Source organism: Schistocerca gregaria, chromosome 7 (genome assembly GCF_023897955.1).
Source record: "Schistocerca gregaria isolate iqSchGreg1 chromosome 7, iqSchGreg1.2, whole genome shotgun sequence".
Lineage (NCBI taxonomy): Eukaryota > Metazoa > Arthropoda > Insecta > Orthoptera > Acrididae > Schistocerca > Schistocerca gregaria.
Genome location: NC_064926.1, coordinates 437,436,289 through 437,460,152, shown reverse-complemented (window position 1 = coordinate 437,460,152; position 23,864 = coordinate 437,436,289). Strand labels below are relative to the sequence as shown.

The following is a 23,864-nucleotide window of genomic DNA, read 5'->3' as shown; positions in this document are numbered from 1 at the left end:
AATTGACATGAAGTATAAAGCACAGAGCCCATTTTCCTGTTTAGTAAAATAACATGAAGGAAATTGTGAGAGTCCTATTTACTCGCACGTTGTATTTAATACTGATAGGCTTTTATCCAGTTAACTCTTACTTGTTCCCTCGCACGATTGTTTGGTCGGTCTTTAACCATGCCGTGGTTTGTCAAACACGTATTGGGTGGTATACAGAGGTAAGCAGTTGTATACGAATTCTCGTGAGTGATTATTTCGATACGAACGTGACAGTAAACGTCGTTACTTATTTATCATTTTTTGCATTATAGCCATTACTTAAAGCATCAGTGTCCGTTCTTGGTTAAATAATCCTAATGAATGTAAAGATACAATAGGTAGTAGCGTTGTTTCCTTCCAGAGGCGGTTAATTTTCCCTACGGAAAAGTGTTTGTGGGTGGTTACGATTCCACCTGTGGTTATGACCACAGTTCCGCAGCTTCAGGATGAAGGTGTTGTTCGAGATGTGCCCGCTTCTGTTGCAGCCTTGCGAGGACGGCTCGCCCACGTTCCGCGAGGTGCAGTGCTCCGAGATGGACTCGAAGCCGTTCGAGGACAAGCTGCACAAGTGGAAACCATACCGAAAGGTCGGCGACCCTGCAGGTGAGTGGCAGGCGCCTCCAATTCGGCACACCCTTCACGGAATAAACAAAATTTTGCTAGACCCACAGTGAGCCAAGTATTTTGCATTTTACTCCACTCTTCGTAAAAAGCTGGGGTATTTGCTAGTGGGCGAAACTGATTAATGGTGTGACTGTACGTACAAAAATCTAACTGATAACGGAGATCATGACACACAAAAAACACAAGGATAAGATTCGAAAGAGCATTGTCAGAAGAGTTTGAGATCAAGACAGGTGCCAAACAGGATGATGAACTGTCACCAGTTTTGTTCACCATAACGCTGATGGCCAATATACAATGAAATGGGAATACCAAAGAGGCACGTGTGACACAAAATGGACAATTCGATCCAAATGGACTTTGGGTTCAAATTGACTTCCTGCTCTTTAAGGCTAAGGGCAGTCTACTCAAATACCAAGACACTGAATACCATTAGAATTGAGAAAATCTAAAATTCCTCGCATAAGACGGACAGTTTCAAATGCACGGGAGAAAATACAACAGAAGAAAACAGCAGTAGTGTGGTGATAATACAGACTCTTAAGAAGTTGACGATAGTCTTCTGTGCGACCAGAGAAGTGTACAGGATGGTCAGAAAATGGTTCAAACGGCTCTGAGCAATATGGGACTTAATATCTGACGTCATCAGTCCCCTAGAACTTAGAACTACTTAAACCTAACCAACCTAAGGACATCACACACAATCATGCCCGAGTCAGAATTCAAACCTGCGACCGTCCAGACTGGAGCGCCTAGAACCGCTCGGCCACAAAGGCCGGTGATTGTCAGAGACGGTCTGAAAGGTTTGTAAGGGTGTTTCAGCAGAGTTTGTGTTGAGAAATAATTGTTACGAAAAAGTTCGATAATTTGCATCGTTTTCGAGTTATTTAGCATTAAAGGTCCGTGAATTACCACTTAGTCAAATGTTCATTACCAGTTAAAGTGTGCCTTTTTTGGGTGTTATAAATTTAAGCTAGGTGACCAAAAGTTACGTTTCTTTGGTCTGAGGAAACCAAACGAAGAACCCTTTTTCCTGCCTCTGGCAGGGTGCTTGAATTTGCTGCACGCAACCACCTCATAGGCTAACTTCGATGCTAAATTGCTCGGAAACGCCGCGTACTCAATTTTTTTTGAACAATTATTTCTCAGCACAACTTCCCCTGCAATACCCTTACAAGCTTTTCAGACTACTTCTGATCACCCTGTATAATGAACATCATATATCTACAGCCGCGAAAATGAGATACTACGTGGCAACAGTGAGGAATGCGCAGTAGCTCATAACGTGAGACGATAACACTAGGAAGACATGGAACGGAACTGCTAGAGGCAGGTGAGAGAAAACTGCTGAGGAGAAGACTCAGCTCTAAAAGATTTGCTGAATGGCAGATACGGAGTCCTAGGGAAGAACTCTGCCAAAGCATAAGAACTCGTAAAGGAACCTTAGGGACCTGCCTTTTTTCCATTTTCTTCACGCATACAGAATTTGAAGGCCAGTGACCGTAGATCAGCACCCTACAGCAGTACGGTACAACTCTCAGAACCAGTAAAAAAAATGCCTTTTAAGATTAGTAGCGCTGACAAAGACAAATAAATTCGTTGAGTGCCTAAACATGTAGCGTAATCGACTTGTATTCACGAAGTCGCTGGTTCGAATCTTGCTAGTATTATACTTTTCCCTTTATTTGAATTCCTTTTTATTATGAAATGCAAATGTTAACAAATATTGAATCATCTTTTTATTTTTAAATACTGCCCTTACGCCAATAATTTAAAATTTGATACAGACATCCCAAATGTCTTTTCGTTAAATGAAAAGAATCATATAGGTCAATAATACTCCTCAGTATCTAAAAGTAAAATGTATTTGATTTTCTATTTGATGTTTCACATTTTTGTTCCAATTTTAATGGATTTTACATACTCGCATTTTCGTAACTAGTAATAAAAAAATAAAATGATGTCATTTGTCTTAAAAAATCATGTTTCTGTATTTGTTAATTAACATTTACATTTGTTGATAAATATGTAATTCGAGAAAAAGTATTCCTCTGTCACTATTTGAACCCACGACATTATGTTTATAGCCCAAATACACTATGCGCTGAGCTGGCCGAAGACATGTATTCAGCATCAACATCTGACAGCAAACTGTGCAGATTTGCTCGCAAACTTCAGAAACTGTATTAGGATAGGCAAATTATGTATTATAGTATAAGCTAGCTACAGAGAGTGAAATTATTTCCTTTTTCAATCCTTAATCATCATCTTCTACAGTTTACAAATCATTACAGTCTCCAGCTTTACGCATTCATGTTGTTTCTTCTTGTTTTCTAATGTCATCTACCCACCTTCCATCGTTTCGACGTCTCATACATTTCTTATCAGTTTGAACTTCATCTGCCTGCCATCCATTCATCTGTATCTATTCGTATGTTCCACTATACGGAAAAAAACGGAGAAGTACACTCAATTATCAGACAATTTCACCCTGTTAAGAGATTATGGAAATGTGAAGGAAATTGAAACGTCTGTCTTTCATGAGCTAACCAAACAATTTGCAAAGTCTCAGTGATTACAATACAATTACGGTTAATTTCTGCCACTAATAATGCCCTAAGACAAATAACGTAGTAACACATCTGACGAAAAGTGGCCTCGGTCCAATGGATATACTCCAATGATGTTGCATGACGTCGTTGGAGTACGAAAGCACAATATGAATTGAAGGGGAGCTTGATAGGTCATAGCTACGGTGTTATTGTAAAATAGGTAACATAATAATCGAGTGAATGAAGAAATCTTCTACGTCCCATTGTTATGCACATTTTGAGACTAGTGGTTGCCATTAGGAACTGTTGGTACATGTTGTTTATGTCAGTACTAAATCAAGTAACTGGTTTATCAAAAAGGGCTTTACAAATTTGAAAATTCATTGATTGTATCATTTAACTTACAGACATGATTTTGGTATCATTTTATACCACTTACATAAAGTATTTTACCTTATGCGTAAATAGTTTCAGTGGGATCTCCGGTGCAGGACACATCCCATCTGAAATCGATATCTTGCCAAATTCGCTGCAGCATGTCAGGTGTGACTTGCTCAACTGCGAGGTAGATTCTAGCTCTGACCCCTTGTAGAGACGCCGGTGAAGGTTGAACAAACACAATATTCTTGATGAATCCTAAAAAAAGTTGTCACAGTTTTCTACTTTTCAAACCAAGACACACAGCGGGCATACCCAGGGCCAGTAAAGGTAGCCAACCACATTTGCTGCTACTGTCACTAGCTCTTGCTCCGGCGCAATTCTGTACTAGCGTACCAGGACAGTCAAAAGTTGATCTATTTTCCGTCAAGATAACACCAAGACTAAGTCTCTAAGTAGTATGAATAAGTTTGTACGAATTTTCGAAGTTATAAGTCCTTTTTAACACACATTGTATTGATTTCTGACCATTAGTTGGTTATCTCAATGTACTCAGTATATTAATGATCTGGCGGGCAGTATAATAGTCACTTCAAACTTTTTTCTGATGTTTCTAGTGAAGTTCTATCTGAAAGTAAACTGCATAATATCCAGTCAGATTTTGATGTCTGGTGCAAAGATCAGCAACGTCTTTTACAGGTTTAGAAAAGTAAAATTGTGTTGTTAATGAAATGGAAAGACATAGAGTCCTTTGACTACAATGTCAGTGAGTCTCAGTTGAAATCAGTCATGTAAGACAAATACCTGAGATAACAATCTGTGGGGATATGAAATGGAAAAATTACTTACGTTCAGTCGTACGGAAAACAGGTGGCAGTCTATAGTTCATTGGTAGGACACTGTGAAAATTAATCAGTATCCTAAAGACATTGCTTACAGAACATACGCACGACCCAACCTCAAATACTATTTACGTGTTTGGATCCCCTACCAAATAGGACTAACAGTGGATGTCGAACATATTCAAAGAAGGGCAATCACGAATTTCACAGCTTTGTCTGCCTCAGGAGAGAGCGTCAGGAAAACGCTGAACAGCGTGAACTGGCAGTCGCTTGATGACAGACGCCAAATGTCCCGCAAGATCCAAGATAAAAAGTTTAAAGAACCACTTTTAAGGCAGGAATCTAGAAATACACTACAGCCCGTTACGTATAGCCCGTAGGGATCTGTTACGCTAGAGCAGAATAATTACAACGCACACAGTAGTATTTAAGCAGTCACCCTCTCTGCGAATAGTACGTACAAGAATATAAAGCTATAAAAGTCCACGATATGGAGCAATGAAAAATATCTTGTACCACGGACTTCACATTGGCTTGCAGGCAGCAGGATGTTTATAAGGAATGAACAGTAAAACAGCAGCGCCACTTACGACGTATGCAAACATGAGTAGTTTGCTATAGCGAGACATAACATCGATCACTGTGAAACACAAATTATTGTGTAAAGACACTGTAAAAACATCAGCACCATTCGAATTACTTCATTCTCGTAAAGCACTTAAATCGAAACAAACCTGACATAATATACACCAATAGAAAACTAAACACCGTCCGAACAGGCTATGAAGGACCAGCGGAACCGACAGACCGCCGTCTCATCCTCAGCCCAAAGGCATCACTGGATGCTGATATGGAGGGGCATGTGGTCAGTACGCCGCTCTCCCGGCCGTTGTCAGTTTCCGAGACCGGAGCCGTTATTTCCCACTCACATAGCTCCCCAATTGGCCTCATAAGGGCTGAGTGCAACTCGCTTGCCAACAACGCTCGGCAGACTGGGCGCTCCCCCATCCAAGTGCTTGTCCAGCCAGACAGCACTTAACTTCGGTGATTTGACAGGAGCCGGTGTTACCACTGCGGCAAGGCCATTGGCATATCTTTATAAGAAACTTTCTAATGACACTTTACATATCAAACAGAACTTAAAACGCTAGGTTGTATCTTTCACTGTATGCTAGATTGTACCTTCTACTGGAGTCTATAATAGCCATCTTTTTGAGAAAATTTTAAAGAGCTTTTAAACTGCTGCTGTTTTTGGAAAAAAATTAAAGAGCTTAAGTAGGGTAGTTAACATGTACTTTTATTGTATTGATTGTTTTGTCCTTGATGACTGGAAAAAAAGTTCCCTGCATCCTGAGGTTTCCTTGTGGCAGTGTAGGAAGTAGACTATCAGTTGTACGTTTGTCCTACCACTATCCACAGAAAAAAAACGTTACTCTGTTATACGTGCATTCTTTCTTTCTTTCTCGGGCCTTTGTCCTACTCCAACGCGGGGTCGGCTTCGTTATGACGGATTTGGCAGTGTTAATTGCAGATGGTGGCCGGATGCCATTCCTGCCGCCACCCCGAACCCCCTGGGACGGAAGTAATGTACCCTAGCTGTCTGAGTCAAGTGCAAGTCATGAAATAGAGCGAAAGTTTTTCAAATGTCTGTGAGTCGCGTAGCTGAGGCGGAATTTGGGGACCAACCCGGTATTCACCTAGCGGGATGTGGAAAACCGCCTAAAAACCACATCCAGGCTGGACGGCATACCGGCCCTCGTCGTTAACCCGCTGGGCGGATACGATCGGGGGCCGGCGCGCCAACCCGAGTCCAGAAAGCAGCGAATTAGTGCTCTCGGCTACCCTGGCGGGTTTCTGTTATACGTGCATGTACAGTCTTAATAGGGTTTGCATGCTAGTACCGAAAATAGTGTTTTATCAGTCTCGTACGTATATCTTGGTACGATACGCTTTGTATCTGTAACATCCATACAGTTTTTGAAATAGTTTGTAATTTTAACTTTCCATCTTACAGGATGATATCAAAATGAGTTCAGGTAACGTGAAACTAGTAATCAGTTAAATAAAGAACTGGAACATTCCCCCTTGTTTGCAATAGGGACCGCAAGGGCTGCCGGTAAACCTGGTCTGTCTCTCTGCAGCAAATCCGTGCGCACTGGTGTGCATCAACGAGGACCGCGTCTACTCGACGCTGGCACCGCGCGTCAAGGACGGCACCCCGTGCAAGCCCGGCACCAGGGACATGTGCATCGCCGGCCGCTGCCGGGTGAGCCTGCCGGGGGTCCGCCTCCAGGCACCCCCAGCTGCTGCTGCACAGCCGCTGCCCTGAACGTTGCCACGGCGTAGTCAGCGATCTAGTAGTAGTAGTTGTTGTTGTTGTAGTAGTAAGGTATTTGACATCGTCCTGCAATTCCGTGTAGTAAAAAGAATTCGAGCTTATCGAGCACCAGACCAGATTCGCGACTGTGTTCAACCCTTCCTTGCGGATAGAACTCAACAACTCGCTCTTAACGGAACAAAATCGACAGATGTCAAGGTAATGCTGCGGAACATTTACAATACAGGGTCGTCCATTGATAGTGAACGGGCCAAATATCTCACGAAATAAGCATCAAACGAAAAAACTACAAAGAACGACTCGTCTAGGTTGAAGGGGCAAAGCAGATGGCCCGCTAGATGGCGCTGCCATAGGTCAAACGGATATCAACTGCGTTTTTTAAAATAGGAACTCCCATTTTTTATTACATATACGTATAGTACGTAAAGAAATATGAGTGTTTTAGTTAGACCTCTTTTTCACTCTGTGATAGAGGGCGCTGTAATAGTCACAAACGTATAAGTACGTGGTATCACGTAACATTCCGCCAGTGCGGACGGTATTCGCTTCGTGATACATTACCCGTGTTAAAATGGACCGTTTACCAGTTACGGAAAAGGTCGTTATCGTGTTGATGTATGGCTATTGTGATCAAAATGCCCAACGGGCATGTGCTATGAATGCTGCTCGGTATCCAGGACGACATCATCCAAGTGTCCAGACCGCTCGCCGGATAGTTACGTTATTTAAGGAAACAGGAACTGTTCAGCCACATGTGAAACGTCAATCACGACCTGCAACAAATGATGATGCCCAAGTAGGTGTTTTAGCTGCTGTCGCGGCTAATCCGCACATCAGTAGCAGACAATTTGCGCGAGAATCGGGAATCTCAAAAACGTCGGTGTTGAGAATGATACATCAACATCGACTGCACCCGTACCATATTTCTATGCACCAGCAATTGCATGATGAAGACTTTAAACGTCGTGTACAGTTCTGCCACTGGGCACAAGAGAAATTACGGGACAATGACAGATTTATTGAACGCGTTCTATTTGGCGAGGAAGCATCATTCACCAACAGCAGTAACGTAAACCGGCGTAATATGCACTATTGGGCAACGGGAAATCCACGATGGCTGCGACAAGTGCAACATCAACGACCTTGGCAGGTTAATGTATGGTGCGGCATTATGGGAGGCAGGATAATTGGCAATCTAAATGGTGCAATGTATGCTGATTTCCTACGTATTGTTCTACCGGTGTTACTACAAGATGTTTCACTGCGTGACAGAATGGCGATGTACTTCCGACATGATGGATGTCCGGCACATAGCTCGCGCGCGGTTGAAGCGGTTTTGAATAGCGTATTTCATGACAGGTGGATTGGCCCGCACGTTCACCGGATCTGACGTCCCCGGATTTCTTTCTGTGGGGAAACTTAAAGGATATTTGCTATCGTGATCCACCGACAACGTCTGATAACAAGCGTCAGAGCATTGTGAATTCATGTGCGAACATTACGGAAGGCGAACTACTCGCTATTCACAGGAATGTTGTTACACGTATTGCCAAATGCATTGAGGTTGACGGACACCATTTTGAGCATTTATTGCATTAATGTGGTATTTACAGGTAATCACGCTGTAACAGCATGCGTTCGTAGAAGTGATAAGTTCACAAAGGTATATGTATCACGTTGGAACAACCGAAAATAAATGTTCAAACGTACCTACGTTCTATATATTAATTTAAAAAAACCTACCTGTTACCAACTCTTCGCCTGAAATTGTGAGCCATATGTTTGTGACTAGTACAGCGCTATCTATCACAAAGCGAAAAAAGTGGTCCAACTAAAATATCCATATTTCTTTACGTACTACACGAATATGTAATTAAAAAAGGGTTTCCTATTTAAAAAACGCAGTTGATATCCGTTTGGCCTTTGTCAGCGCCATCTAGCGGCCAACCATAGCGCCATCTGGTTCCCCCTGCAAGCTAAACAAGTTTCGTTCTTTGTAGTTTTTTCATTTGACGCTTATTTCGTGAGATATTTGGCCCAGTCACGATCAGTGGACCACCTTGTATATATAAGTGTTATAGTAACGCCGGATTCTCTTAAAAGCTGTTCGCAGATAGTGCGAGTGTCTATAACAAAGTGACCTTCAGAGGATTGATGAATGGTGAAGGCTCTGGCAGAAGACCCTGATCCTAAATAAATACAACATTCGCATACGTAGAAGAAGAAATTCACTATTGTACAACTACGCTATTGATGACAAACGTTTGGAAACAGTATATACCGTAAAATATGTAGGAGTAACTATCCCGAGCGACTTGAAGTGGAATGACCACATTAAACAAACAGTAGAAAAATCAGATGCCGGACGAAGATTCATAGGAAGAATCCTAAGGAAATCTAACTCATCCACGAAAGTAGTGGCCTGCAAGGTGCTTGTTCGACCGATTATTGAATATTGTTCACATATGTGCGATCCTTACCATGTAAGATTGAGAAAAGAGATAAAGAAGATCCAACGAAGAGCGGCGCGTTTCATTACCGGATCGTTCAGTTGGCACGCGAGCGTTATGGAGACGCTAAACCACCTCCATTGGCAGACGCTACAAAAGAGGCGTTGTCCATCATGGTGAGGTTCACTACTGAAATTTCGAGAGAGCGCTTTCCGGAAAGAGTCGGACAACGTATTACTTTCTCCCATGTACATCTCGCGAAATGATCACAACGAGAAAATTCGAGAAATTTTAGCCAATACAGAGGATTACCGACGATCGTTCTCCCACGCGCCATTCGCAAGTGGAACAGGGTATGGCAGATCAGTTAATGATACGAAAAGTACTCTCCCCCAGGCACCATTATGCGGAGTGTGATGTAGAGGCAGGCGAAGATTTTTATTCGTCCGTAGGTCGCTTTTACATGTGTATTGGACATATCGCGGTATTACAATTTAACAACAATAAAATCAGCGGAAGTTTCTTATCAGCCCAAGCTCCGCCGCAGAGTGAAAATTTGATTCTATGAACAACGTAATTTATAAATACAGGCATTTACATACTTACAGGTGTAGTATGACAAGGAAGGAACAGGTATTCCACAAAATTTCGGGCGAACTGTCGGATATTTGCAACTTCCTGCCACAACATTTCGGCGCAGAGCCTTCTGGCCATCTTCAGGTGATACTGGCGAAAACTCCCTGAGCTCTGGCATTTAAGGCCCCCCCGGCACATGCGTGATAGATTCAGTTGGCGTTGCACTTGCGCTACTTGAGCGCGTTCGATTCTGCTGCGCCGGGAGCCCTCCATGCTGAAAACTCGAAGCATCGATATCAATTCGATTGTGTTCCCACGGTTCCATCACAGAACTACGCCGGACACGGAGGACACGAAGTTTTACGACAGTTGGATTCCATGTCGAATTCAATTGGTAACCGCCGTCACGATTAATAAGAGACTCATTGTCAGACAGCCGTATTTCCGCGGATTCGTTAGTAATAAAACTCCTAAATTTAGACGTATGGGCCACAATTTTTGTCCCATTGTAATTCATGACATGACCAGTGGAAATACAGTGTTCGGCGATGGCAGACTTACAAGGCTGAAGAAGGCGAGTATGCCGCTGATGTTCTACAATGCGATTCTGCACAGTACGCGTTGTTAGCCCTATATTAGATTTGCAACAAGGGACAGGTGGTCGGCTGTGGTCTTATAGTGGAACTATTGTAGCATTTGCATGAAGTAATTTAGGGAAATCACGGAAAAACTAAATTAGCGAGGCCCAGATACATGGCCAGTCCGCTTAAAACAGGGCAAGGTAGCCCTGTTTTAAGCGGACTAGCGTACTCAGCTCGTGGTCTTGCAGCAGCGCTCTCGCTACCCGGCAGGGTAAGGGATTTTCCCTGCCTCGAGATGACTGGGTCTTGTTGTGTCGTCTTCATCATCATCATTCATCCTCATCACGGTCGGAGGAAGGCAATAGCAAACCACCTCCGCTAGGACCTTACCTAGTCAGCAGTGCGGATCTCCTGCATAGTTCCCTACGCTCCTCGGAGTATGGGACCCCATAATTATTCGAGTAGGGTACAGTAATAATAAACAGTCCCATTCTCAGTGAATGAGCGAAGGCGGAGGAGATGCAGGTATCCTGCAGTGGCGCTTATGGCAAGGTCGCAGTGGAACCGGTTTGCCGTTGCTTTCCTCTGACCTATTATGATGTGTGTTGATGACTGTGATTAGTGCTTCTACAATGTAGTCCTGGGTTTGTATTGCTATGAATGAAGGGGCTAGTGGTGTGAAACGTGGTACCGGACAAAGCTTACTTCCCTGGAAAAGAAGCAAGGGCTCCGGCCGAGCTTAACTTCTCATCCGAAGAACAGATCACCATCAACACTGTTACTTTCTCTCGCTTCGTGAGACACTGCGGAGAAGTTTAGAATAAGGAGAATACGTACATCCTACACTTACAGTATTAAATTTTGCAATGTTGGTGTCGCATTATCTCAGAACCTTCGACAGATAGAGATCTGAAATTTTTGGGATATATAGTTTCACTCCTTTTCTGTTTAATGAACGAGAATCATAATACACAGACAAATAATTAGTAAGTTACGATTTTTTAAAAATTATGTTCAATTCTTTTAAAATCCGCTTTTGCTTCTGTAAGTATAAAACCTTTATAGGTAGAAATGTTTTGGTGGTTCAGCAGCAGTACTATACCAAGAGGTAACACAGTGTAAAATTAGATATACGTATCTGTAATAGTTCCTGAGATAATGGATCAAATATTTTTTTTTTAAATGCCATTTTCAGGAAATCAAGTTTAAACGTTTCATTTGATATTAATTCACATATGGCGGCATGCTAGCTCCTAGAAACAGCCAGGCCCATAATCAGCATTATCTGGACCCTGTTCTTCATCATCCTTCAAACCTAAAAGCTTCATCTACATCTACATCGATACTCTGCAAATCACATTTAAAAGCCTGGCAGAGGGTTCACCGAACCACCTCTACAGTTATCTATTATTCCAGTCTCCTATAGCGCTCGGAAAAAACGAATACCTATATCTTTCCGTACGAGCTCTGATTTCCCTTATTTTATCGTGGTGATCGTTTCTCACGATGTTGGTCGGTGTCAACAAAACATTTTGGCATTCGGAGGAGAAAATTGGTGATTAGAATTTCGTGAGAAGATTCCATCGCAACGAAAAACGCCTTTCTTTTAATGATGTCCAGCCCAAATCCTGAATTATTTCAGTGACACTCTCTTCCATATTTCGCGATAATACAGAACGTGCTGCCCTTCTTTGAACTTTCTCAATGCACTCCGTCAGTCCTGTCTGGTAAGGATCCCATACCGCGCAAAAGTATTCTAAAAGTGGACGGACAAGCATAGTGTAGGCAGTCTCTTTAATAGGTCTGTTACATTTTCTAAGTGTCCTGCCAATAAAACGCAGCCTTTGGTTAGCCTTCCCCCACAACATTTTCTATGTGTTCTCTACAATTTAACTTGTTCGTAATTGTAATACCTAAGTATTTACTTGAATTTACGGCTTTTAGATTAAACTGATTTATCGTGTAACTGAAGTTTATCGAGTTCCTTTTAGCACTCATGTGGATGACCTCACACTTTTCGTTATTTAGGGTCAACTGCCACTTTTCGCAACATTCAGATATTTTTTCTAAATGGTTTTGCAGTTTCTTTTGATCTGCTGATAACCTTATTAGTCGACAAACGACAGCGTCATCTGCAAACAACCCAAGACGTCTGCTCAGATTGTCTCCCAAATCGTTTATGTAGCTAAGAAACAGCAAAGGGCCAATAACACTACCTTGGGGAACGCCACAAATCACTTCTGTCTTACTCGATGACTTTCCGTCAATTACTACGAACTGTGACCTCTTTGACAGGAAATCACAAATCCAGATACATAACTGAGACGATATTCCATAAGCACGCAATTTCACTATAACCCTTAAGAGTCTCCACAAAATGCATGTGCAATATCGCCATTTCTCTTTTCACAATGCAACCAACCTCTTAACACGAACGTTAACATGAATTCAAGGAATAAATTGCTGAAAACCACAACCTTCTAGATTGAGTACTTCTGGAGATAGAGATACTTAAGGAAGTCAGTGTAGACTGATCCATGTTCATGGACAGACCCGTTTGTGCAGTAATTATCAACGTTAATTCTGATGTGGGCAACTGATTAATAAATGTATTGACATGGTGTACTTACAATCCCCAGCATCTTGAACAGATCTTTAGAATGAGCTCGACAACTGTTGTTGGTTATTATTCTTACAGCCATTTTCTGTAATTTGAAAACAGTGTTCACACCTTGTGCCCAGCTTCCGAATATAAGATGTATCAAAAATGCTGATCCCCTTTATAAGACTATCTACCACACGAACGAAGGTAGTTAGATAGTTAATTTCATGAAGTTTTGCACGATAAATCGTAATAACGTGGAAAGATCAGTTTTATATACGCAGCGCAAGTTAATCTGGTCTACACTTACATCATTAATTTCTAAGGAGTGGAGATTGGCACTCAGGAAGGCGTCAAGTGAATTTACTGGAAGTTAATTTGTTAATATGGCCTCATACTGAAAATTTACAACTCTTCAAAAAAATGCAGATGTGTGTACCCACCACCTTTCACACATTACAAGGATAGAAATTCTTCTCCGGAATAGAAGTTGTTAATGAGAAAACTTTTCAGTTTGTTGTCAAATTTTACTTTGCTTCCTGTCAAACATTTTATATCACTGGCGCCCCTTTTAGTGCTAAAGATAACCTCGGTGTGGATTAAAGAATGTCAGTTTTCTGACCTAGCGGTTCTAGGCGCTTCAGTCTGGAACCGCGTGACCGCTATGGTGGTAGGTTCGAATCCTGCCTCGGGCATGGATGTGTGTGATGTCCTTAGGTTAGTTACGTTTAAGTAGTTCTAAGTCGAGGGGACTGATGACTTCACATTTTAAGTCCCATAGTGCTTAGAGCTATTTAAACCATTTTTGTCATTTTTCTTTCTGATATTATCATTATGTTCATCATTGTTCGTTTGGAACTGCAGGGGATAATTCACAACAACCCTCTTGAGGGAACAAATATACAGCGAACCAGTAGCCGGAATGCCTAACTCCTTAAACATATGCCTACAAGACGATCGTAGATTAGCACCACACATTATTCTTACAGCACGTTTTTGAGCAATGAAGACGCCCTTTCCTAAAGATGAGTTATCTCAGAACATTATTTCATTTTACATTGCTAAATAGAAACTCGGGGTGAGTATTGACGTACAATAAGTTCATCTTGGCGTCAGAATAAGCTAGCGGTTCATCTGGTTGCCGGAAGGCGATTTCTTTCACAGTGACGATAAACAACGCCATTTAGTGCTTTGTGAATTCATTCTGGGCGAACGGAAAAAAGATATTTATGTTTGACATTTAGAGTTAAACGTTAAGAGCAGACTCTGCGTAAACGGAAAACTGAACCGGCGCAGCGTACCAATCTAGGGATCACAGCAACCACATACCATAGTCGAGTATTAGAGACTCGACAAAGCTTCGTGTTGCAAACCCACCCTCCTAACTGAGAAATTTTTCACGGCGTTTTGCGTCAGTGTTCTCGAAGTGCTGCTGAGATTTGTTGGGCTCCGAGACAGAACGACCCTGACGTCAATGTGTGGCTCTAAAATGACGAGCGTGGGTCTTCCACGGCTGTGCTTCTGCCCTAATAACAACTCCAGCTTTCTGCGACCGGTTTTGTCAAGAAAGAACCAATAAAACACATTAACCTTAACATATACTGCAATAATTAATTTAATATTCGAGTAAATCAGAGTAATAAAAATGTAACCAACACGGTGGCGAAGTTAAGTTGAATATTGTATATTGTATTTTCGATCCACAAAAGAAGTATGATGGTGAAACTTCCTGGCAGATTAAAACTGTGTGCCCTACCGAGACTCGAACTCGGGACCTTTGCCTTTCGCGGGCAAGTGCTCGAGTCGGGCACACAGTTTTAATCTGCCAGGAAGTTTCATATCAGCGCACACTCCGCTGCAGAGTGAAAATCTCGTTCTGGAAACATCCGCCAGGCTGTGGCTAAGCCATGTCTCCGCAATATCCTTTCTTTCAGGAGTGCTAGTTCTGCAAGGTTCGCAGAAGAGCTTCTGTAAAGTTTGGAAGGTAGGAGACGGATACTGGCAGAAGTAAAGCTGTGAGTACCGGGCGTGAGTCGTGTTTCGGTAGCTCAGTTGGTAGAGCACTTGCCCGCGAAAGGCAAAGGTCCCGAGTTCGAGTCTCGGTCGGGCACACAGTTTTAATCTGCCAGGAAGTTTCATATCAGCGCACACTCCGCTGCAGAGTGAAAATCTCATTCTGGAAACATCCGCCAGGCTGTGGCTAAGCCATGTCTCCGCAATATCCTTTCTTTCAGGAGTGCTAGTTCTGCAAGGTTCGCAGAAGAACTTCTGTAAAGTTTGGAAGGTAGGAGACGGATACTGGCAGAAGTAAAGCTGTGAGTACCGGGCGTGAGTCGTGCTTCGGTAGCCCAGTTGGTAGAGCACTTGCCCGCGAAAGGCAAAGGTCCCGAGTTCGAGTCTCGGTCGGGCCAGGAAGTTTCATATCAGCGCACACTCCGCTGCAGAGTGAAAATCTCATTCTGGAAACATCCGCCAGGCTGTGGCTAAGCCATGTCTTCGCAATATCCTTTCTTTCAGGAGTGCTAGTTCTGCAAGGTTCGCAGAAGAGCTTCTGTAAAGTTTGGAAGGTAGGAGACGGATACTGGCAGAAGTAAAGCTGTGAGTACCGGGCGTGAGTCGTGCTTCGGTAGCTCAGTTGGTAGAGCACTTGCCCGCGAAAGGCAAAGGTCCCGAGTTCGAGTCTCGGTCGGGCACACAGTTTTAATCTGCCAGGAAGTTTCATATCAGCGCACACTCCGCTGCAGAGTGAAAATCTCATTCTGGAAGTATGATGGTCTCACATAAAATCATTAAAGGGGTGTAGCTTTCCATGTTAAGTTGAAGAATTAAAATCGTAGGTAGGTGCATCTAAGATTACGTGAACAGTGAATAAAATTTGCCGTATTTCCCCAGCTAAATCAGCTACCACGAAAGCAAAATCAATGTCCTGATTATTCGGTAATATTACAGCGTGTCAGTGATGCTGCTTCACTGTCGGCCATAGTTGACGATGAAGTCTTTCAGTCGCGCAAACATACAACACTCGGAAACTGAGTGAAAACCCCTAATTCGCCCAAAGACTGCTCAAAATTATCAAATTCAAAGTCTTGAAATGGTGCAGTTGGATTGCCGCTAGAAGTTAGCTGCAACTACTGCCGAAAGCTAGCACCGAGCAAGGCGGCGCAGTGGTTAGCACACTGGACTCGCATTCGGGAGGACGACGGTTCAAACCGTGTCCGTCCAACCTGATTTATATTTTCCATGGTTTCCCTACATCACTCCAGGCAAATGCCGGGGTGGTTCCTTTGAAAGGGCACGGACGGTTTCCTTCCCCATGCTTGACACAATCCGAGCTTGTGCTCCGTCTCTAATGACCTCGTTGTCGATGGGACGTTAAACGTAATCTTCCTTCCTTCCTTCATTCCTTCCTTCCGAAAGCTGCCCAAGGTCACCAACCACCATCCAAACGAAATTTAAATTAATGTAACGTAAAGAAAAATAGAGGTTCACGGTTGTTTGGTTACATTATTGGCAACAAATCAACAGAAACGTTAACTTTCTAACACTGTCCATTGTAACTAACTTAAAATACCGAGGTGTAGTCATCGGGAGCAGTCTAAAGTGGAATCTCCACATAAAACAAACAATAGGAAAATCAGACAACAGGCTGTTAATTATTGGGAAAATGTTAAGGAAATATAATTCATCCACAAAAGAAGTGGCTTACAAAACATTCGTTCAACCTACCCTTGAACATTGCCAGTCTGCAACCCTTACCAAATACGATTAGTAGAATTCATAGAGAAGATCCAAGGCAAAGCGGTGTATTTTGTCATGGGTTGTTTTCTCGGCGCGAAAGCACTGTGTGGTACCTCGCCGAACTCCAGTGGCAGACCTAAAAGAGAGACACTGAGCACTACAGAGAGGTACTGTTGAAATTATGATATCGTGCATTCCAAGAAGATTCGAACAACATATTAATTCCTCCAAAGTACACCTCGCGAAATCATGGCGACAAGAAAATCAGAGAAACTAGTTGTTACGCGGAGCTTTGCCTACGATCGTTCTTCCCTTGCGCAACTCGTGAATGGAACAACAAAGAGGAGAAAAGATAGTAGTACCGAAAGTATCCTCCGCTATACACCGTTAAGTGGTTTGCAATATGTACATGTATTAGCTTGTGTGTACAGCGGTAGTGGTGCCCCATGGATTTAACTGCCAACCGACTGATTAACTGCCGAGGTTAAAATAATTTTTTGTACTATGCTTAGTTTTTAACCAAGGTTCAGGAAGATAAATGTGATAGCTAGGTTCTTGGCTTAACCATCTGGGCCGTAAGGATGGAACAAACTTCCGAAATACCCATCCTCAGCCTTAAGGTGAGCTGACAATAATAGCGTACAATGTCTCGACACCTGTTGCATCCCGGCTCTATAGACTTTCTCAGATGTACACGCTTCTGCCGAAGCAGTGTTTTATTACCGCAGTTGCTAGAGGGAACGCATGATTTTCTATCAAATAAAAATAATACAGCTAGTATCGGTTTACTGTCCGGGAGCAATCACTTCCACTCACAAAAATGGCTTCACATAGACCATAACTGTAGTACAGTAGTACGGTAAGAGAATTCCGCTTCATAATAGCAACGCCAAGTCCCTCAGAACGTTTTCTTTGTCATTAAGCGAGAGGGGAGCTTGCTTGAAAGGTTGTCAAGATTTTATATACGTTAAAGTTTGCAGATAGCAAGTACGAGTAAGGTGGTAAGACACTGGACTCGTGTTCTGGTGCAGCCGATTTTCTTCCTCAAACAGAGGTTCTGTTCCTTCTCTAATAACGTCGTCATTGACGGTACGTTCAGACCTGATCTTGCTTCCTTATTTTCGTAGCACATACCTTCAATTCTGCCAAACGCTTGAAGAAAGGGATAATTTTGAAAGAAACAGCTACATCGCGTCAATCTTAACAAATCAAAACAGTAAAATGACTTGACGACTTAGTGGCAAATTACACATTGTATTTAATTCCAGCAGTGATATTGTTCATTCAGTCACTTGACCCATATTGGCGAATGGGAACATAAAAATGAGTGAAGGAAATAATGAGATATACATAAGAAATACGAAGAGCGAAATAGAGAAACAGCCACAGATATACTAGTCTTCAGTTCATCAGAGTCACATGAACATATACTAACAGTACGTACGTCACTAAATCAATCCTATGTTTCAAGTTCCGGATCTATGGATATACTATCATGTTCTGCGAGAAGCGTGAAACATGTGGGAAATACAGACTACGTGCACACGAAGAAGCAACCCAATATTCATCCTCTCAAGCGTTCGTGACGTGATCGCACAGACATGTTGTGGAAAGTGTTCGTTCTATAGACAGAATTTGAGAGAAATTAATTTCACAAGAGTAGAGAAAACTCGTTCTGAAACTTGCACTCTTCGCAAGTGACCTGAGAGTAGAAAACAACGTTTCACAAGAAAGATACAGTAACACGATTTTCCAGCTGATGCTGCCTTCAGTTCCTGTGCATGCAAATGCAGTTGTGGTGACAGAGTTGCAGTAAAGTCACTTGTGTACCCAACACCACCAGTAAAAGTAAAAGCCAAATATATATAAATGTTAAGTATAGCATCCTCGAATGCCAAGGCTCAAACACCTCCATTAATGGAGAAAGGTGTACTGTCGAACCAAACAACAAAAGAGATTCAGCGCTCGTGGGTCTCTAATCTGGTTAAGGTAGATGTGAATGTGACACCTGAAGTCTCACCGAGGAAACCAGTAAACTCTTCTAACAATCGACAACCGTCGCCATATACACGGCTCTACAGAAAGATATAGACAAACGGAAAATTAAAACATAGGGTAGATTCCATTCTAGAATCAGGTTTCAGAGCAGACGTGGAGGAACTTGACGTCTGGCGTAGGGCAGATCCCTGTTCTGACACATCCGTGTTTTGCGGCCTCTGCGGAGGTGGTGACTTCAGTAGGGAGAGAGCTGAAGGAGTAACCATCTAGAAGATCATGCATTCCACAAATATAATCAGTGACAACAAGAGTACAAATGCACCAGAAGGTAACGACGTATTCTCTCTTTCTGTCTCGAAGATACCACTTGATCAAGAGGCCGTCTCTAACCCTATCACACAGCTCCATATCTACTCCTCTTTCGTGTGAGTTTTAATGCACACATTGTGTTGTAGGCACCTGCCACCTCCGTACTCCCTGGTCGAAATGTTGAGTGTCTCTTCTTGTCAGAAGATTTGCTTCTTCCGATTATACCAAAGCACACCAGAACTAAACTAAACTCCGTCCGAAAAGGCCATGAAGGGCCAACGGGACCGACCGGCCGCCGTGTCATCCTCAGACCACAGGCGTCACTGGATGCGGATATGAAGGGGCATGTGGTCAGCACACCCCTCTCCCTGCCGTATGTCAGGTTACGAGACCGGAGCCGCTACTTGTCAATCAAGTAGCTCCTCAGTTTGTCACACAAGGGCTGAGGGCACCCCGCTTACCAACAGCGGTCGGCAAACCGGATTGTCACCCATCCAAGTGCTAGCCCAGCCCAACAGCGCTTAACTTCGGTGATCTGACGGGAACCCGTGTTACCACTGCGGCAAGGGCGTTGGCAAAGCATACTAGAGCAACCCATATTCATTTACCCAATATGATTGACAATACCATACTACAACCCCACAAAATTCTTTCTGAAATACATTGGAGATTCAGCTTCTTTTATTTTTAAGTGGATAATTCAAAAAAAAATTTAACTCGTAATAGAGCAATTAAACCCACTTTCCCGAGTAAACGTTGGCTAACAGAACGAACGTTACGCTATGCTGTCTGTTTCCTCTCAATATTTAGCACGTTATTCGCCTCTCTTTGCGAAAATTTCCTATGGGAAACAAACAGGCGTAGCCTAAGCGCACTTCGCTTCTCAAGGTTTCTCGACAGCATTTAGAAAATATGTAATCACAGCTAAAAAACCAAGATAGCCCGAATACCTAGGTTAGCAGAAAAAAACGAACATTAGTGACAGAGTTAAAATCCCATTCGGGAGTGCTATCACGTAATTTCATTTTTAATTGCACTCTAAATGAAATGAAATATTTAAGGAAGGCATGGGGAGTTTTATATGGTTTGAAGTTTTTCTAGCTGTTATTCATTATTAGGCCACTTCGACGAGTGTTTCTTTTTACGTCCAGCAAGATTTTCTATGTTGTTCTAACACATTTTTTAGTTCAGATCTTTACTTTTCAATGGCAACCTGACATTATTGATAAATGAATAGGAAGATATTTTGTGAGTATTTGTAACTTTATTTTCTAAGTGGTTGGATCGCTTGATTTAATCGCATAAGATTGTAATTTCAAATCATTGACTAATGAGATTTGGCATCTACAATAACTTGGATAATGTAAAAAGGTTTACTAATTAGAGACGCTTATCTTTTTTTATCGAAGAAATTTACTTTCAGAAATATATTAGCAGGTAGCTATCAGTCGCTCAAGATACAAGAAGATTAGAGTACTTAGTTATAGTACGTCTTCACGTTGATCGAATTTGGTATAGGAAAACTAATCCTTCAGAATACTGCCATCCATTGGGTATATTTCTGCGGGCGCCCTTGGCGAGAACAAAAGCATGTATATGGCTGCCTCTGCACACAGATACAGAGGGTGGAAAAAAATGCGGGAATACCAAAAATACATTACCCTGCCTAGTATAATGTAGGAGAACTGTTGGCATTCATAAAAGCTTCCAGTCGTCTCGGGATGGATGAGTACAATTCCTGTATGTTTTTCATTGGAATCTTTTACCATTCTCCCTGCAAAACAGTGGCAAGTTCAGGTAGCGATGATGGAGGTGGACAGCAATCAAGCAAACTTCTCTTCAAAGAAGACCACAAGGCCTCAATAATACTGACATCTGGAGATCGTTGTGGATAGGGGAAATGCGACAATTCGTTCTCTTGCTCACAAAACCAGTCCTCGACTATACGAGCTGTATGAACAAGGACCCTGTTGTCTTGGAACACAGTACCGCCACTGGGGATCAACGTTTGAGCCGTGGGATGGACATGTTCAGCCAAAAAGATCACACAGTCCTTGACAGTAGTCCGACCCATGGAATCCAACGATATGGCTGCCCAAATGATGGCCGTACCCCCTGCCATGTTTCACTCTTGGGACATGAACTTGGCAAGAAGCTGGAAAGGTGTGAAACAAGACCCTGGCGACCAAATGATATCCTGTCCACAGTCCAAATGTTATGGCTTCGGTACCACACTTTCCTGGTTCGAGCATTCCGCCTTGCCCTACAGATCCCTGCTTATGTCGTTCGTGTACTTTTGGTGCTGACAGGTGTCACGAGTATGGATCTACAATGCGATGCCTCTTGAAACACTTGAACTACCTCCGTGTCGGAAGCACCCACCATACGTTCCAATTCACGTAATGGCGACATAACGCTTTCACAACTATGCAGAACACTTTTCTGGCCACGACTGACACTTACAACGTATCGAGGACACGGCGCAGGCTCCACTCGTGGTCAAACGAAATAACACCACCAGCCAGCATCTGCAGCTATATTCAAGCATACATTTCTCACTGTGCTTCCGTGTGATTGTACAACCTCTGTATTAGCACAGTAATCAGTGTCAATAATTACGATCGTTAAATCACTGGCTCTGTTTTGTTACTCGCTTTAGCACAAGTGCGCTCTGAAAAATTACCCTTCTTTGTTTTTCCCCAAACGCAGAAGCAAATTTCGTGGTGGCCCTCATGCAGAATAATGCTCGCGCACCTGTCACTTTTAAACTGAAACTTCATCGTGCTTCGCTGTTTTCGACGTCTTTCTTACGTCTACATCTACTGCAACACACATACTCTTCAAACTCGTGTGAGGCGTGTAGTAGAGGTCGCTTAGCATGGTACAACATGTTACGCATTCTTCCTAGTTCCGCCGCGTATGGTGAGCGAGATGGATACCTACTGAAATGCCTCTCTTGTCTGGACGATTCCTACTGGAGCGATTCGTAGAGGATGAAGGCTACCTCTAGATTCTTCTGCTTGTTAAAACTACGTAAGTAGGCTTCTCCAGATGATTGGCTTCTATCTTCAGGTATCTGTCAACTCAGGTTTTCAATATTTCCGTGACATCCGGAGAGTCTTAAAAACCTGTGACCATTCCTGCCGTCCTTCTTTGTATACATTCACTGTCCGCTGTCAGTTATATTTTAGATGGATTCCACATTTCTTTCTCTTTTTCATTTGTCCCGCCAGATGCCAGGATCCGATAAGTGAACTCGCTGTCTCCATTGTGTTCGATTGTGAGCCATGTCTGAATGAAGATAAGCAGCCTTCCAGTCGTTGTGCAGAGTGTCGGCCCGTCGCAGGCTTGGTCGTCCCATGGGTCTCTTTCCCATAATTTTCGCTGTGTATACTGCCTTTGTAATGATGTCGCCCTCTGAGCGCAGAATATGTCCAAACCATCGTAGGCGGCTTTCTCACACTTCCTTCTCGATCGATGCCACCCCGGAACGTCTCCTGACAGTGTAGTTCGAAATGCGATCCACTCGAGTCTCCATGGCCCCCAGTCGTCATTCTGCCTCTTTTGGAGCTGGCCAACATTCCGCGCCGTACAGAGCAACAAGATGGTTGGCAGTCCCTTACATCTCTGACTTCAGATGGGGCTTCTAAGATGGAACGCACAAGGTCAGTTGTAAGCAATCTCCTGTATAGATAAACTGCATCTTCCCAATACGCAGACAATGGACGGAAGCCACGTGTCTTACGTGTACGATTAAGCCTATCAAACCACTTCATTCTACATTCGTACAAACTGTTACACCCAAAAATTTTTACGAGTCGACTGATTCCGATAGTGACTGATTTAAGTTGTAGTCGTAGGATATTACATTTCTGCGTTTTTCCAAGTGCACAGGTTTACGTTTCTTACCATTAAAACAAGTTGCCGATATTTGCACCATTTTGAAATCTTATCAATATTTGACAGGACGTTCGTTCAGCTATGTCCAAATAGTACTGTATTATAGATAACAGCATGGTCTGTAAAACTCTGCGATTACTGTTAACATTAAATGCCATGTCATTAATACACAGTATGAACAACAAAGACGCTAACACACTCTTCCGGAGCACACTTGAAATTGCATCTACTTCAAAATGTGTGTCTGAATTCGTAGGGGACCAAACTGCTGAGGTCATCGGTCCCTAGACTTACACATTACTTAAACGAACTTATGCTAAGAACAACAGGCACCCCCCCCCCCCCCCACACACACACACACACAAGCCCGAGGGAGGACTCGAACCTCCGGCGGCAGTGGCCGCGCAATCCGTGACATGACACCTCGAACCACGCGGTCACAACGCGCGCCATCTACTTCTGTCGAGACTCAAGCAGTATTTCTGTTGCATAGGACGCCCTATCCGAAACCTAAGCAACTGTGAAAATCCGCCAAAACACTCAGACGGGTGGCTGCGCAGCTCCGATTGCTTATAAATCGGACGAAGCTGTCGTCTCTCGTTATTCCATATTTAGCTTAGATATATGAAATACTATTCTCCAGATACAGTCGGCCCCACGGAGGAGTCAGGATAATTAAGTGCCTGTGCAAAGAGCGGAAAATAACATTTCCACAGGAGAAGTCAAGGCGCAGAAGGCGTGAAATTCTAGCCTATCCGCAAAGGTGACTGCCTTATGCGTCGATAAGCGTGACTCAGCGTTTCTCTCACACGTTCCCGCTACCTGAAGCAGCGAAGCGTGACTAGGATATGAGTAATGTCTGCTTCTAGCACATTCACCTTGAGGTGACAGCTAAATAAGTGGATTCCGCCTAGCGCTTCGCGCTAGCTGAGGTTCCAGTACCCTT

At 43.0% G+C, this 23,864-nt stretch overlaps 1 protein-coding gene across 1 annotated transcript in view; it reads left to right on the top strand.

The window, feature by feature from the left end:
* Nucleotides 1–23,864, top strand: part of LOC126282418 (A disintegrin and metalloproteinase with thrombospondin motifs 7-like) — a 488,845-nt gene that overhangs the window by 338,937 nt on the left and 126,044 nt on the right. Inside the window, exons 12-13 of the mRNA XM_049982076.1 lie at nt 516–621; nt 6,568–6,692. Coding sequence (XP_049838033.1) covers nt 516–621; nt 6,568–6,692 — 231 coding nt within the window. The remainder of the gene's footprint in view (nt 1–515; nt 622–6,567; nt 6,693–23,864) is intronic.